The 16,250-nt window shown below is 43.2% G+C and overlaps 1 protein-coding gene across 9 annotated transcripts in view; it reads right to left on the bottom strand.

Annotated features, from left to right (window-relative positions):
- Nucleotides 1-15,804, bottom strand: part of ZNF827 (zinc finger protein 827) — a 116,067-nt gene extending 100,263 nt beyond the window's left edge. For 4 of the 9 annotated variants that reach the window (XR_011150490.1, XM_069012862.1, XM_069012863.1 and 1 more), the window contains exons 1-2: nt 15,553-15,698; nt 14,249-14,347 (exon numbers count right to left, since the gene is read on the bottom strand). Coding sequence is in view for 8 of the 9 variants with exons in the window: in XM_069012862.1 (XP_068868963.1) it covers nt 14,249-14,347; nt 15,553-15,559 (106 nt within the window). In the remaining variant the exon portion in view is untranslated. Of the gene's footprint in view, nt 1-159; nt 389-463; nt 514-14,248; nt 14,348-14,756; nt 14,873-15,552; nt 15,699-15,764 lie in introns of those variants that run through there. The other 5 variants (XM_069012865.1, XM_069012866.1, XM_069012864.1 and 2 more) reach the window with 5 other exon arrangements.
- Between the last annotated feature and the right edge of the window lie 446 nt (nt 15,805-16,250).

Genomic DNA, 16,250 nt, shown 5'->3' with positions numbered 1-16,250 from the left:
CCTTAGCTCAGACCTAAAAGAGGAATAACCCAGGCTGTGTCTTTGTCAGTTTCACCTCTGTAACCCTAAACTAATGCACGAAACGACGGAGGCGGCTGCAGAGGGGAAGGAGACAGGGAGAGGAGGAAGGAGAAAATGGCAAAAAGAGGGGGCACTTACGTGAAGAGAGGCGCTTGGGCTGCTCCTGCTTCCTCCTGGGCATTTTCCCCCTTTTTTCACATTCTCCTCCTTGGTTTAACGGGAGATCAAATAAGACCGGGAGGGGGGGGCACGGACAGGCACAAAGCCGGGGCCCCCGGGGGAGCTGCTAACCGGGGCGGGTTTTCCCTCTTCGCCGGGGGAAAGGGGGCTTGAAGCCGGTTTTCTCGGAGCCACCGCGAAGGGCTCCCTCTCCCCTCTCTCTTTCTTTTCCTCTCCCCCCCACCCCCCACCCCCCCACCCCCCCCGCAACCCGGTCGTGCACCTGGCTTGTCCCCGGTCGCAGTATCCCTCAGCGGCCGGGGATGTGTTCCCGGCGGGCGGGCGGGCGGGCGCCGGGCGCCGTGCCGGGGCGAGGGCTGGCGCGGCGGTGCCGAGGGCTGCGCCCCGCGCTCCTCCCGGCCCCTAACTAACACTAACGCCGGGATCAAAGGGCAGCGGCGGCGGCGGCGCTCCCGGCGCGCCCGCGGGCGGGCAGGGACACCGCACACACCCCCGCACAGCCCCGGCGGGCGGGCACACGCACAGACACACGCACAGACACGCGCGCCCCGCCGGAGCACAGGGGACGGTGCCCCCGCTCCCCGCGGGCTCCGGGCGCGGCGCTGCGCGGCGGCGGAGGATGCGCTGCCCCGGTCCTGCACCCGCTGCTAATCCGCTCTTAAAAAAAAAAAAAAATCATCTATATATATAAATATATATATAAATTTTTAAAATTAAAAAAAAAAACAAGCAAAAAAAAAGGTGTGTGTTTGAATTTGTGGGTCTCGACCATTCGCACTGTAATCCCCTCGTTTGTGGTGGGAAGGAAAATAATAGCATCAACCCTTTTTTTTTTTTTTTTTTTTTTTTTAATTAAGGCGTTTTGCCTTTCTGTGTTAGAAAACAAAAATTAATTGTGGTGGTGCAAAGCTGACCCCATAGAATTTCTTGGATGGGGTCAGCTATCCCTTCACAAAGCACAGGGGCCGAAGGGGCTTTCTACAGCCGAACTTCAGTGTGGGAGGGAGAGGCTGCTTTATACACAGCTCCCTCCAGGCCAAAACAAGCACCCAAAATAAGCCAGGAAGAAAGGTGGGCAAGTTGGTATTCTGACAATTTCTAGTGCAAGTTTTAAAAAGTGGAAGGAATACAGGCAGCATGAAAATCACAACTCCCTGAGAGTGTGTGTGTGTGTGTGTGTGTGTGTGTGTGTGTGTGTGTGTGTGTGTGTGTGGAGGGGGGAGGAAATCAAGATTAGGTCACCCCTAATGGTTGATTTAACTGCTACATGATACTTCTACAGTGCATACAGCAATCTGGACTTCTGAAATTTACTTTTTTTTCCCCCTGCTGTAATGCAGGTATATGAAGCTTTATCCTGAAGTAATTCCAGTGTGCATTATGAAGCCAGGATAGCAGCTTTCATTAACTGATACATACTCTCATTACTTCACAAATCACACATCTTTCTTCAAAGACAGACATGAAGGTGGGGAAAAAAAAATAGAAGAGCGATTGGGTCTCACTAAAGCACAAAAGGTACTCCGTGAAAGAGAAGTGCTCTCTTTGTGACTTGCAGTCATTTGGATAAAAGTTCACACAGAGGTTGTTAATGATTTAAACTCCAAAACCTGTTACTACAATTGAAGTAAAATTATTTGAAGCATGGTTGTTTCATATAGCTCTCTTTGTGTAAGAAAACTTTGAACTTAGCAGAATACATAATCAAAATCGTGAGTCAGATGTTGCAAAAATAAAAATATGCATTATTCTAGCAGGTATACCTGTTAGAATTTTTTGGCTTTTGACAACCTGACTCATCATTTTATCACATTATTTTTTTATCCTAACTTCAATTTTTAAAAAATAAACAGCTGCCTAGGAAAATACAAAACACCAAATCTGCAACCTAAATATTTTAAAACAGTCAGCTTAAACTCTTAATCACCTCAATTTAGAATGGTTTCACATAATCTTATACCCATTTTACAGCCACAATGAGCCTTTCAGAAGGAAAAGAATCTAAATAGGATTTAAAAGATTACATATATGACAATCCCAGGTTCACTAACATGCCTATGTAATTCTGAGTTTTTAAACCATGTGTACAGGGTACACATCTACTGAGACAAAACAGATTCCTCCTTGCTTCAGCTGGTTTATCATTTCTTACAATACAGTTAAAATACTTCATTTTCATGGAGAGGTTTATTTATTTTTAATTCAGAGGTAAAAACAAAGTGTATAACTGTCAGTACTGGAGATTTCTGGGGGTAGGGATGAGTCCAAACTGCTACCTTACACTTACTCATGACCAGGAATACCAGAGCCAGAATTCCCTCAGAATATTTAGGTCCTGTCTTTTCCCTCAGTTCTCCGGTTTATGTTGGTTTTGAAGATTTCTACAGCGTTAGTAGCGCTAACCAAAAATATCAGAAGCATTCTTCGCTATTGCTCACAAACCTCAATTTCAACACGCCTGGGACTAGCAACAGAACTTTGTTCACTGTAGGAGTTGCAGTGCTAGACTAGATTACTTATTTTTCAATACATTCTAATGGCAACTGTGTTGAACTAAGCCAGCTTTGTGAGCAGCAACCGAATGATCTGATGACCGAATGTCTGTGCAGGAGGCCACAAAGTGGCCATTTCAGAGAGGGAAAGAGTACTGGCTCTGTGCTATGATCCACCACTGCTGTGGCAGCCCTTCCCTAGGTGCTCTAGGAGAACAGGACACAGGAAATACCGTGTTCTTCACTATCACTCTTTCCACCCTCTATTCCTCATGCATTTCTGGCATAAATTAATGTTGACATTGTCAGCATTAATTTACAATGTGCTGTGCGGGTTTTTTTCCCCTCCATCATTTGAAACCCCCTTTAGGGGAGTTGAGGTGGCTGCAGCAAAGAGGCACCATGGGAACACAGCTCTCTGAAAGGGCCATGGGGACTGGCACACAGCAGAGCAGCCTTAAATCTCTCTGAGGGTGACCTTGGCTTCCACAGACATCCTAACAGTTTTCCTAGGAGTTTAGTGGGCCAAGCCTTAAGCGTGTTCTGCAGTGAAAGAAATCCCAATGCTTGAATGAATTATCAGGGAGAAACTTCATATACTTTAGCTTTGAACAGTTTCTAACCCCATACCTGGAAATACTCTTTGGGAATAACTTGGTTCTTCATCTCTATCCTGGCTAAGTGCATTACTTCAGATATTGTCCTTGTCAATAGATAGTATCCAGCCTTCCCACTGAAACCATTGGCACAGCAGTCCTCACTTCCACTATTTTACACATTGATTTAAGGAAGGTGACTAAGGGCATAACACCATCTAAAAAATAATCTTCCATGTTGTGTTTGGTGGTATAGCACAAAAAAAAAGGAATTAAGTCAGCTGACCACACTTTTGAACATTTTTTTGTCCAAACACAAGAAAATAGTTGCAAGTCTTCCACAGATAACATAATATAAATAATGCATTGCTTCTGCAGGTCCTGCTATTAATAAGTAATGATTGTATGGCACCTTCCAAACATCAAACCTAGTTACACATATGAATTAAGTTCAGCTCCAGAAACCACTTTCGAACAAAGTAAATATTTTGTTCGCTTACACATGAGAAAAATGAAACAAATTGAGTAAATAAGGTTTTAAACAGTAATAAATGATGTAACATTCCTAAAACCTTTGCAGGGTATCTAGCATCCAAACTGTCTTTATGCAATGTACCAAATACTTGAAAAGGTTGCTAAACAGAAATTTAAAAATTACCTGGCATCCTTGCTTTATTCTTTGAAACTTTAAAGAGTCCTGTTCCCAGGGTCAGATTTTTTTAAAGAAGTGTACTGAGTGGAAAAATAAGACCATTTTAACCAGTTCCTGGGCCCTCTTAAACCAAACTATGGCCACCTCTGCTTTAAGTACAGCCTACCAAAATGGTGGCCAGGTCAGTTGTGTGTGTCCCTGAGCATGCAGAGGAGAGTTATTCAGGCTCCACAGGCTCTTTTTAAAGTTACTCCTATCTTTGGATTAATCTTCTGTTGACCATAGGCAAATACCTTCTATAGCCTCTGTATCTTCAGTATGTAAGATGAGGCCCACCAATTTTAAATTGAAATTACCATCTCTCTCACATGTGTTGGCCATTACCTGTAACAGCATAAAATCCTCTAATTTTAATTTATGCCAATATTTCCATGCTCAGCAGTAACTACAAATCAGTCCTTCAAACAACACTTGATTACAAACTTCTCTTTGCTCCTAAGCATTTGAAAGGCAAACACAATGGGATGAACAAGTCCATAGGACAACAGCTCATAGATACCATCATCCATGTTTGCGATTGCTCCATAAACAAATGACATCAAGTAATAGGTTTGTAAGAATAATTAATAATGACAAGTTAGTGACTGGCAAGGCCACCAACCAACCCCACAAAGGTCAATGAGCAATGATCAGAAACCATTGCTGTCTGATGAGTATCATCCTGGGACAGATAGCAAGTACCAAGTGGGAGACGCAGTTGCATAACCAGCAGATCCTAAATGACACATAGGCTTTAGCTTTTTTAAAAGACAACCAAATTCTCCTTCTGCAAAGTTTTTAACCTTTCTTAAAATGAAAGGAAAATGAAAGGCCCACAGCCACTTCTAGGCAAGAACTCTTGCAGAGAGCATATTGAATCACAAATGTACTTTAAGACCAAGAATTCCACTACAGTCACAAAGCCTCCAAATGGAGAGGCATCAAGGAGGAAGAGTGCAATATGACCTATGCCTCTTTGCTAAAACACAACCAGTTTTTTCAGAATCTTGTCTAAATCCTGGCAAACTAACTAGCCATCATCACTTCATAACAAACTTTAGCACAAGATGCTTCTAGTTGAGGTGCAAATTTAACACGTTAATACTTCTTCAGAAAAACCATGGTGTTTATATTTTTCAGCTGTTAGAATAGCACACTACCAAGGAAAGATGATATAGCTTCTAATTTCAATTCAAAAAAAACCCCAACACTGTAAGGCTGGTGGCCTTATGGATACATAATCCTAGATTTCACAGGCCAGAAATACATTGTCTGTAGGTCTGAAGAGGGACCACACATTAACATCCATGTAATTTTGTTGTTACTTAAATACTATAGGATGCTTCTTCAGAGTTACCAAAGAGTTTCATGATTCTTATTTTACCATAACTGCAGCTGGCTTTTCAATTTCATAATCATGTAATATAATGATATTTATATATAATATAATTACATATAATATATTATATATCACCCCTTCACATCCCTTTAGTGTAAGCTTATTTTTCAAAAAACAAACCCCCCCAAACCAACCAAAATACAACAACCAGCCACTCACTTGACCCTAGGACTATTTGAGTTAGGCCTACAGATACCTGAAATGCAGTATTTCTCCCTCAAGTCTGAGTGAGCAACATCCTACCCAGTACAGATTAAATATAGAAAAAATAAATTAATATTTTACAACATAAAACACTAAGCAATTTCTGAGCTGATGAAAAGAATTTGTTTAGTCAATTGAGGACTGGAACACTTAGCTCAGGGCTACTGCAGTTACAAATGTGGAAATAAAGAAGGATAATTATCTGCTCCAATCCTGATCTTTTTGCATAATTTTATATTGTACATTTAAGTACATTGAAATCAATAACCTTACCCCACCCTAAGAATGGTCTAAGGTAAATCAGAGTGAGACACAGACAACTCCCTCTCTCATTTTGCTTCTGCTTAATAGTTTGCTGGTGGCTGGTTAACTGAAGATTTAGGCACAGCCTTATTATCAAACACCTGCCGTGGTTTTAAGGCCTTACCCCTCCTGGAAAAACCACCCTCCAAACTGGCAAAACAGAATGTATTTGGCCTCCTGTCTACTTCAGAGAAGTCTTGCAGCTTCGTTAAGTAGCAAGGCAACAGCATTTTAAGCCACAGCTGTTTGCTAAATGGAAGTGTGTCCAAGTTTTTAAACACCTTGTTACATTTACATTGAAAGTCAGAGTCTCTGCTGCACCAGCAAGGTGGCGAATTCCTCAGGGAAATCAATTCTGGTTTCTCAATCAACTAGCTAGTTTTCTATTGTTAAATCACTGGAGTAATACTGAGACTGCACTGGACCATGAGAGCTGACAAGACCCCAAGGAGCTCTGCTACCATCTAGGACCGTGCATTCACCAAACTCATCTTTCACACACAGCACCTTATCAGAGACACAGCAGGAGGAAAGCAGGCACAGAGGGGCATGGCAGTGGTACTGATGCCAACTAGGCCCTCTTTGGGATACCTAAACAGCTTAAAGAAGGGTGAGATAGAAGGGCATTTGGGAGACAAGAAAATATGGTGGTGCTGAGATTTTATATTCCCAAGGAAAAGAAATCCATTAGGATAAGGGAGGGAAGGACCATGTGGAGGATCAAGCTTGTAGCAGAATTCATCCACCTGGTGTGATGAATTTCACAGGGAATTCAGCTATGCTTGACCATGCTGCATGTTCTCAGTAATCAGCCCTCAACTACTGGCAGGCAGAAGGGTTTGGGCTGCAAGTCAGCCTGCTGAGCATGAAGTCATGCAGCCTGTAGGAAATTTCTCCTTGCATTGGCACTTCCCCATCGGGCTGTACAACACACAGGAAAAGCTAATTTGTCTTTTGAGATATTAGGAATAAAGACTAGCTTCCTCAACCCCTGCAAACACTGATGGAAATACTGTTTCTAGTCCCTACTTTTCAGCAACTCTAAGGCCACCCACTGTTTTCAAGTCCATAGTTTACAGTAAGATGCAAATTATTTGTCCAAAAGAAATAGAGTAATAATAGTGAAAAATCCCACAGAGTGGCACTAAACTTCATGAGTAGGAAAAAAGGAGAAGTGGTAATACCTGGAGGGAAGCAGCTTTCATTTCCACAAAAAAGATAGGGATTGCATCCTCAACAAGTTTGCAAATGATATAAAACTGGAAGGAGCGGCTGATAACACCAGATGGTTGCCACCTTTCAGAACTACTACCTCAACAGAAGTGGGCAGAGGAATGTCCTGAAGTTCAAAAGAGGAAATGCAGTGTAACAAGGAATAGCCCTGGGCACCAGCATATCCTAGGCATCTACCAGCTGGAAAGAAGCTTTTCCAAGAAGGACCTTGGAATCCTGGTAAACAAGAAGGTGGCCACACAAGCCAGCAATGTACCCTTGTAGCCAAGAAGGCCACCAGGAGGAAGACAGTTGCCAGCAGGCTGAGGGAAGTGATCCTGCACCTCTACTCAGTGCTGGTGAGGCTGCATCTGGAATGCTGCATCTCATTCAGGGCTCCCTGGCACAAGAAAGATCTGGACTTACTGGAGCAAGTCCAGGACAGGGCCACAAAGATGATTAAGGGACCGTAGCATCTACTGTATGAGGAGAGGCTGAAAAACTGAGACTGTCTGGCCTGGAGAAGGGAAGGTTTGGAGGGATCTCATCCATTTGTACAAATGTCTGATGGATGGGAAAGAGATTGAAGGAGTCAGACTCTTCTCAGCAGTGTCCATCACCAGGATAAGAGGCAAGGGGCACAAAATGAAAAAAAAAAAGCAAAACCAAAACCAAAGCAACATCCCCAAACCAATCAAACAACACAACACCAATATTCCATCTGAAGACAACAACATGATTTTTATTGTTTTTTTCCCATTAGGAGAGTCAAACACTGGCACAGGTTGACCAGAGAGGTTGCCTGAACAACTTAGCTTACCCTGTTTGAGCACTGAGGCTGGACTAGATGATCTTAAGAGGATCTCCCAATCTAAGTGAAAGTGTTGTAATGTGAGCATTTACTGTTCCCTAAACATGGTATTCACATCTGGTTTTATGGGAGCAGTTTACAGAACACGAATATTCCACTAGGCTTTTTTAGCTACCAGGACTCTTCACCAAAAACACTCTTATGATATCCAGAACTCTTTAATGTCCAAATACTTATTCTTAGAATTACTCCTGGTTCATAAGCTACTAGATGGAAAACATTAATTAATCATTCCAAAACCATGGTTGGTGTTTTAGTCCCTCACTCTTCTTCCCTCAGTATGGCTCCTACCCTGAAGATTATACAAAACATTATATAAATGAACTTATAACTACAGAGCAGGTAGAAGAGTGACTGTATTTTTAATCCCTCTAAAATGAAAGCACTGAAAGTTGGCTGCCTTTTTCTTAGACATTTGCAAAGCATCATTACCTCCACGTTTCAGTTGGGGACATGCACTCTGCCTGTGGCAGTTCACCAACAAAGCTAGATGTAGAATTTTAAGGCTGCGGTTCCCAGCAAACCATTATCATCAACACATCCCTGACATGTAGGTGCTGTGGCCACAGGATTTAATTGCTTTTCTCGCTAACCTGCAGCCATACTTCCTTAGTGCTATGCTCTCCTTTCACCAGTAAGCACACAAATTTACCCATATAATCCCTCATATGTGTTGGCTGCTTGCTCTAAAGGTGCCCAGGTCATGGAAGTAAAATTCATGAGGTACCCATATAATTTGACTATTTATTACTCTTATTCTCACTGAGCTTTTGGGAGGGATAGACACTGCTGCGCACTGAGAAACACCGGGGGATTTCAGCAGTGTCACTGAAGACCTAAGGGGGTCGACGCTGCAAAGAGGTCGTGGTGGCTCTTGGCAGCGAGTGGCGTGCTCCTGCCTGCAGATGGAGTCACGGTCCCAGGGAACACGCTCTCACGCACTTCTTTTCCCCCAACTGGAGCAACAAACAAATGAAGGAGCTGTGGGGCAGAGGGGTTGCCCCTCTGTGTGTTTCCCTCCTCAAAAAGCAACTGTACGAATGAAGAATCGAGGGTCTGAAAATGGAAGAATACACAGATTTACTCAAATACTTTCTAGTCTATCTCTTTGTATATGTTCCCCTCCCAACAAAAAATTTCCACATTTTTTATATTAAAGAAGAAAGAGGGGAAAAGAGAAGATGAAGTGTTCTTAAAGGGAGGAGTACTTTTCCCATATTTCCTACATGGAGGATGTTGCACAAGCCAGAATCAATAGAAGCAGGTAAGAGCCTGAACAGGAAATATCCCCTGCCTAGCCAGAGAAGGTACAGATCTCCCATTTAGTCTTGTGAAGGTCATCAAGCAGAGGATAAAAGGGAAAAATCAAGGTGAATGACTTTTAGAGAAGAGGTCCAGCAAGGCCATAGACTTGTGCAAGATTCAAGATGTTATTGTTGGGTTTTCTTGGAAATCTTAATTAAAGTTTGGAGGTTTTAGTCATTTTAATATATTGAATGGCAGCTTATAAAACAGTAAGTAAGCCTTCTTGGTCTCAATAACCATTAAGCTAGGTGGACTCTCCCCCAACATGCCAAGAACAGTGTCCATCCGAAACAAAATATTTTGGTTGCCCTGTGAACCCTACAAGAGCTGGATCATGTCAACTCAGAAGGGAAATACTGTGATGCTTTCATTTACATGGGGGGAAAAAAGCGAAATTAGGGGCTTTTAAATCATCTTCTGAGTAGCAAAACAATTGGGAAGTGGGCCAAAAAGATACTCAAGAGCAGCTTTCCAAGAGCAAACAGCATTGGAGAGGGTACTACAATGGAGCTGAGATTAGGAGGAAAGTGTGGAACATTTTTCTGGTCTTCTAGTGTAAAAAAAAGAAAACATCTGCACAGTGGAGTAGAGAAACTCTCCTGTCCAGGGTTTACCAGGCTTATATAATTCATACAACCCTCCAGTCCCCACAGCTGTGATACTCTGTCAGACTTCTCTCCCTTCCATAGCTCTTAACCAACTTATTAAAAATGTTGAGAACTCATAACACTCTTCACTGGAGAATATAAAAATACGAAGACTGTCCTCCTCCACTGCTGTTGGAGAATGTCCTCCACAGACATTGTTGGAGAACTTCACAACATGTGGGCTTTTACCAAAGGTCCTGCTCTATGCACTCAGTGCCTCTAAGTTACCATAAAATAATGAAGTCCAAAAAGTTACTGGGAGCTAGATACTCCAGGTTCAAAAATAAGAAACAAAAAAAAAAAAAAAAAGAAAAACAAAATTAAAACATCACCCAAACCCCACCAAAATGAAGCTAAAAAGATGAAGATATTTTAGGTTGCAAGGAAAGTCTGAAGACTTCTGGCTTGACAGCTCAAATGTTTTAGCTGGCCGAAATTGTCACACCACCATGTAATAAGAGAGAATACCTAATTTATGCACATTTTAAGCTTAGGGTCCCTCTCTCTTCCCCAAGTTACCTCTGAACTACTGCCTCATCCAGTTCTTTACATCTCCCTGTTTCTCCCATTTTATCTTTACAACTGAGGCACATCCCTCCCCTTCACCCCAGCCCAGAACATTGTTCTAACCTCCATGAACATCTAAGCTTTTTATTCTTCCTCTGATTGACCATCCTATCCAATTCAAAATTTCTAGTTTCATTTGTTACTAAAAGTCAATCATTCTTACCAAAATCCTTCCCACCTCTGAACTGCCATGCCTTCAGCAACTTCCTGTATCATAGAGATGTCCTGGGGTGACATTATGAAGCTGCTTTATTCCTTAACCATCCTCTCAATGCCCAAAGATGCTGTGCATGTAAGATGGACCCGGGGGCCGGAGTCACGGCCCGAGGGGGCAGTTGAATGGTTCAGCCCAAGGGCTCCAGGGGCTCGGGAGGGAGTGTGCCGGGAGCGCTGTGCTGCTTTTCTGGGTTTCCTTTGTGCTCCAGTTAGCTGGGAAAAGGTTCTGTTGGGGTTTTTTTTCTTATTCCTTTTCCCCCTCCCCTTGCCTCACTGCCTCCCTTCCCTCCTTGCTGGTCTGGGGAGCCTGTGGGGGCAGCCCTTGTGGGCCCGCAGGGTGGCCCCAAGCTGGTCCAAGCCCACGTGTCTGTTCCCTCTCCGGGAATTTGTTGTATTTTGAAGGGTTTTTTTCCCCTGTTCTACCCTGTTTTGTTTGTGCGTTAATAAACAGTTTGGTTTCTTTTTCCCACTTTCACTTGCTGTGACCCACTTGTCTTATTGGTAGAGGAAAAGGGGAGGCCCTTTTCCCTTTGGAGGAGACACTCCGGAGTGCTTCCTCCTGTAGTTTTGTCTCCAAAACCAAGACATAAAATTTTTTTGACTTTCAGTGTCTTTCAAAATGGGTTGACCATACTTTTCAAACTGACCTTCTCTGACAAATTGCTCCTTTCCAGGCCCTGTTAAAGTCTCCCATTATCTCCATGACACTGTCTTCAGCAAGGCTTCCCATACTGTGACCGAGTGTCATTCTTTTTAGCTGCTCGCTGTACAGCCGAGCTTCAGGTTTTGACTGGCACAGTAAAGCCATCTTATAGACAAAGTGGGAACACATGATTTTGCCATAGGGTTAGGAAAGAAAAAATAAATTAAAGAAACCTCAAAGGCCTTTAGAAGCCTGTCTTAAGGGATTGTACCTGCTCAGACCCCAGGCTGAGGCACCTATGCTAGCAGGCACTTGAAAGGGAAGTACTTCTTTCATGGCTCACAGCTCAAAACCAGGCACCTTTTCAGGCCTTGCTCACTAGCACTTTAAGACAGGACCTCTACCCAAAATCCTGTTCCCAAAAGGCAGAAAGTCTGCTGAGGAAAAAGGCCGTGCTGATACACAGAGGATGGCAAAGTCACCAATGCAGAAAGGTTAGGTTACAGGCAATACTTGTTTCCTAGTAATAAGGTTAACAATACTGAAGATAAGAGTGACTTATTTATGGGTGCAGGAATAAAAAAAATCCTGCACGAATTACGTGATTTTTGCATCTCTCTAAGCAAGGACAAGCTCGCCATTCCATCAGCCGGCTGCCTGCTGAGACCCCCCACACGTCGGAGATGAGCCTGAGCGGAAGGAGACTGGCACCAGGCAAGCAGACACAGGGCACCCGGAGCAGTGCCACTCCCTTGGCTCTGCGGGTGCCTTTCCCGAGGTTTGGGGGGAGCTCCTGTCTTTGCCGTTCAGAGCGGGGCCGGCAGCGGGCCCCCGTCTCTCCCCGCTCCGCTCCCCGCGGGCTGCAGGGAGCGGCCGGCGCGGGGGGAGCCGCGCTCCAGCTGTTCCCGGAGCGCATCCCTGCCCGGCGGTACGAGCCGCCCTGAGTGGGCACCCGCTGTCCGCTCTGCATCGGGACGGGACGGGGATGCACGAAGGGGCCGAAACCACCTCGCTGTCATACACAACAGGCAGCGAGTGTAAGGATGCGTTTGCTCCATTCTGTTGCGACTTTGGAGCCTATTGAGACAATTCCGGCCTTAACTTAAGCTTTCCTCGCTTCTGTCCTTATCTCCTGTTCCTACAGAGTGACTCTTAACATGGTTTGGATAGAACCACGCTCAGCACAAAGGAAACGCTTTGTTTCCTTTGTATTTAAAAGAAGTGCCGTTAAAAAACCCCCAAACCGACCAAGTCCCCCAGAAACACATGCAACAGTCTGTGGCACTACTGTTTCTGCTCCTCGAAGGTAAATATGCTAAATCACTGAAAATTAGATGATTAAAGCAAAATTTCAGGCAGGCCTTTTGCTACCACATAATAATGTCAGCTTTTGAATAAAACTACCATAAGAATTAGGGGGTAAAAACACCCAAAAACTCAACAACAAACCAGAAGATTTCATCAATGCCACCTTAGCGCTAACCAAGCTGGTTGGCTGTGTATTTGCATGGCTCAATTTGTGCCTGAGCACGAGCCCAAAGATATGTTTAGCAGCCAACTTTTCCCTTTTGCTTAATTAAAACCACACCATAGATAGCAATGTTTTAAAGAAAATGACATAGTGGAATAGCATATCTATCTGCACTTTTAAAGTCTCTCCACATACTCTACTGATTTTTGGTGAGCCAAAGCTGCTGTCTGTCCTTTGACACCTGCCCATTTCAGAAGCTTCCCCAGTTCAATATCCTACAAGATCTGCTACTTGAGCAGCAGCTTTCACCTGGGCCATTTTCATGTGGGTTTAGCTGTGGAATGGCTCGTTATTAATGCAGAGGATGTGAATACAACTCTGGAGGAGTTATGAATTTCACCCATTAATCTCAAACCAGTCAAATGTGTAAATGCTAATGCTCTTAACCATTCAGCTTCCAAATCAAGCTTTCTGATACTGCAATTTCTATCCCAGACCTTCTTCACAAGGCATTCATGAATGTTTCTACCCACCAGCAACAGCTGCTGCAAAAATGCACACGCTCCATAGCGGTGTCAGAGAAAGAGGCAAACACAAAAGTAAGGATAAAGACGACTCCAGATGGTATGCAGTTGTGGCTTAATAAGTTGCTGCTCATCAGCTGAGCTTCCCTAACTGTTCTTGCACACCCTCTTCAACTGTTGCAATGGCATATACAATGTGTTACACTAAAATACCTTTCTTTCACTTCAAATATGCCAGAGAGGAGAAAAACATGCAGTCAGCTACCTCATTATGCCATTGTAACTCAACAGCCTGTGATAGTCTACACAATCCTAAACCAGTGGGTTTTCAAAGTTCTGAATTGGAGAACATATACTGGAAATAAAGGAGTCACTCTGCCAATTCATTCTGGATTTAGAAGCCAAGTTTTCAGTTGTTAATACTCACTTGTTTTAGTTCTACCATTTTTGTTATATTTTTTGATGACCGTGTACTGAGCATCTAGAAAATTGGTACTTTTACCACTGACCTCAGGTCTGCCCTTTCTACTTGTTCATTTGATTTTAAGTTGGTCACAGCAGTAGCATTGCTGATGCAGTCACATTTAGATGTGAGAGAAAGCATCAGATAAGGAACAAAACCAGAAGAAATTGGTTTAAAAAATGGAACTTTTTGTAATCTCGCCTCTAGGGCAGAATCCAGAATTGTGTTAAGCCACTGAAGTCCCCACATAGCTCACGACTGGCTCAAAACCATAGCTGTGACCCAACCACACACTAAGAAGTTGCCTAGGGCTGGCAGAAAATGGGTATTACTTTTACTAGTTGTTTATGCATTTTCCTCAATAAGCTTCCCCATCCGACAGAGCCAAATATCAGGTAATACATGCACATTTTCCTTCAAGAAAGAAACTGAGCTTAGCTTACCTGTATCCTGGGGCTCACTAAGCAGATGTCTGCAGTATGAAGGTCTGTGTGTCATCAACCTTTCTTTTAGCTTCTTCCCTTCTCGTCTGCTCCTTTGCTCTGGAAGAAAAGAGTAGCAACACTCACTGGTCAAACTGTGTGCTATGTGGTTCAGTCTCAGTTGGAATTCAGAGAACTTTTAACAATGAAAGTTAAGTGTAGGTGCTTCCAGGGCCAAAAAGCAGCTGAAGCTTTTCCCCCTTAATTGCAGTCATAGATGTAGGTAAGGTTTAGGCTGGGGGGAAGGAGGCCAGGTAGGTTTGGGTTTTGGCTTTTTTTTTTTTTTAACTGTCAGACACTAGTCCCTGAACACAGTTTGGGCAAGCAGAAGAGTGTGGACATCCTCCCCACCACCACATTCAACAGCTCAGTTTATTTTTGTAGAAGAGACATAGTAATAAGACTCCCTGGGTATTTGATGGAAATGGGCTGTAAAGGCATAGGAAAAGTGTTAAGGAGCTAAAATAACTGAATTTTGCTGTTAGCCTTCAGCCACCTTCCTGTCAGTCTGGCTTAGTCTGCATCTTCTTTCAGAGAAATTCTCCTGGCCACCAGACTCTCTGCCTCTCCACACAAAAGTTTCCTTCTGAGGGAAGTCAGCATTCATTCCATCACACTCAGGTGGCAGCCAGGCTGCTAATCCACTGACCAAGACTTGCAGGTGCAGCTGATCAAAGTATTATTTTTCCTCCCTTTGTTGGAACACCCCAGCTATTTTTATTTCTTTATTCCCTCCTCCAGGAGTGGGTGCTAGGGAAAACAGAGGATCAAACCCTGATGTTGAAATCCTACTGAGTACCTTTCTGTTCTGCAGTATTTTTTTCAAATGAAAACCAGCTTTTTCCCAGACTTCTTAATAGGCATAAATTTAAAATTTGAGTTTCTTTCCAATGGTCCTGATAAAGCCACCAGTTCTGTCAGCTTGTTTTCTAGGCTCATACATCTTTCACTGACTATCACAGCTCTCTAGAAACCAGCTAGACTGGGGACAGAAGAGATCTATTCTGAAAAAAAGGAAAAAAAATCTCCTCAAGAAGTATCTATAAACAGAAATGGCTGTCACATCAACATGAGATGAGAATGCATGTATTTACCACTGACATAATGCCAGGATTTTACAGAAAAATCCTTTTCTACTATAAGTTCTTTTTATAATCAGCTTTTTCTACCATACCTGAGTACACACCCACAAATATTTTATTCAGTTATTTAGTACACTTAGGTCAGCAAGCAGCATCTGAGAGCCTTAAGAGGAAAGAACTCACCCTTCATTCATTTGAACAGTCCTTCCATGCATCCATTATCATCAGCCAAATGCTACTTTTTAAGTCACATCTTTTAAAGGTAAATAACACAAGGATTTATGAGCCCTACTTCCCATGCTGAAACACCAAAAAAACCCAACCCAGAAGTAAACAGTTCAGCTCCAAGCAGCAGCACAACTGTTGCAAATTTGCCATAATTAATAATTACTTACTGTGATTACCAATTAGTCATGAATTAGTGAAATCCTGGTCCCAATTCAATCAGTGACAAAATCCTCACTGATCTACTTATAGTTAAGGTCTTGCTCATAGAGGCTGATGATTCCAACTCTCATGCACAAATTGTTCCAAGGTTTGAGCCACTTTACTGCCCCAGCTGCTCTTTCCACCCCTTTGCCAGAAATCAATTTGCCCATAACAGAGTCAGCAGAATTAATCATATACCTTCACCTTAGCCACTTAAGCCACCTTAGCAGTCCAGGTGTTAAGACACTGCCAGGCAAACTCAGCTTCTCCTGATCCAGATGAAATGGCTGCTGGCCCATTTCTGATGCCCAGACCTGCCCCCCTCCCCCCTTTCCCTACTGTTTTCACTTTCTGCATTACTGTTTTCCAGTTCAGATTTGAAATCTTATTGCTTTAAGGTTGGATTTTTTTCTAATTTAAGAACACAAAACTTAGGGTGATACACTAAGCTT

Source organism: Aphelocoma coerulescens, chromosome 4 (genome assembly GCF_041296385.1).
Source record: "Aphelocoma coerulescens isolate FSJ_1873_10779 chromosome 4, UR_Acoe_1.0, whole genome shotgun sequence".
Classification (NCBI taxonomy): Eukaryota; Metazoa; Chordata; class Aves; order Passeriformes; family Corvidae; genus Aphelocoma; species Aphelocoma coerulescens.
The sequence above is the reverse complement of the archived record's forward strand: the minus strand, read 5'-3'. Positions and strand labels throughout refer to the sequence as shown.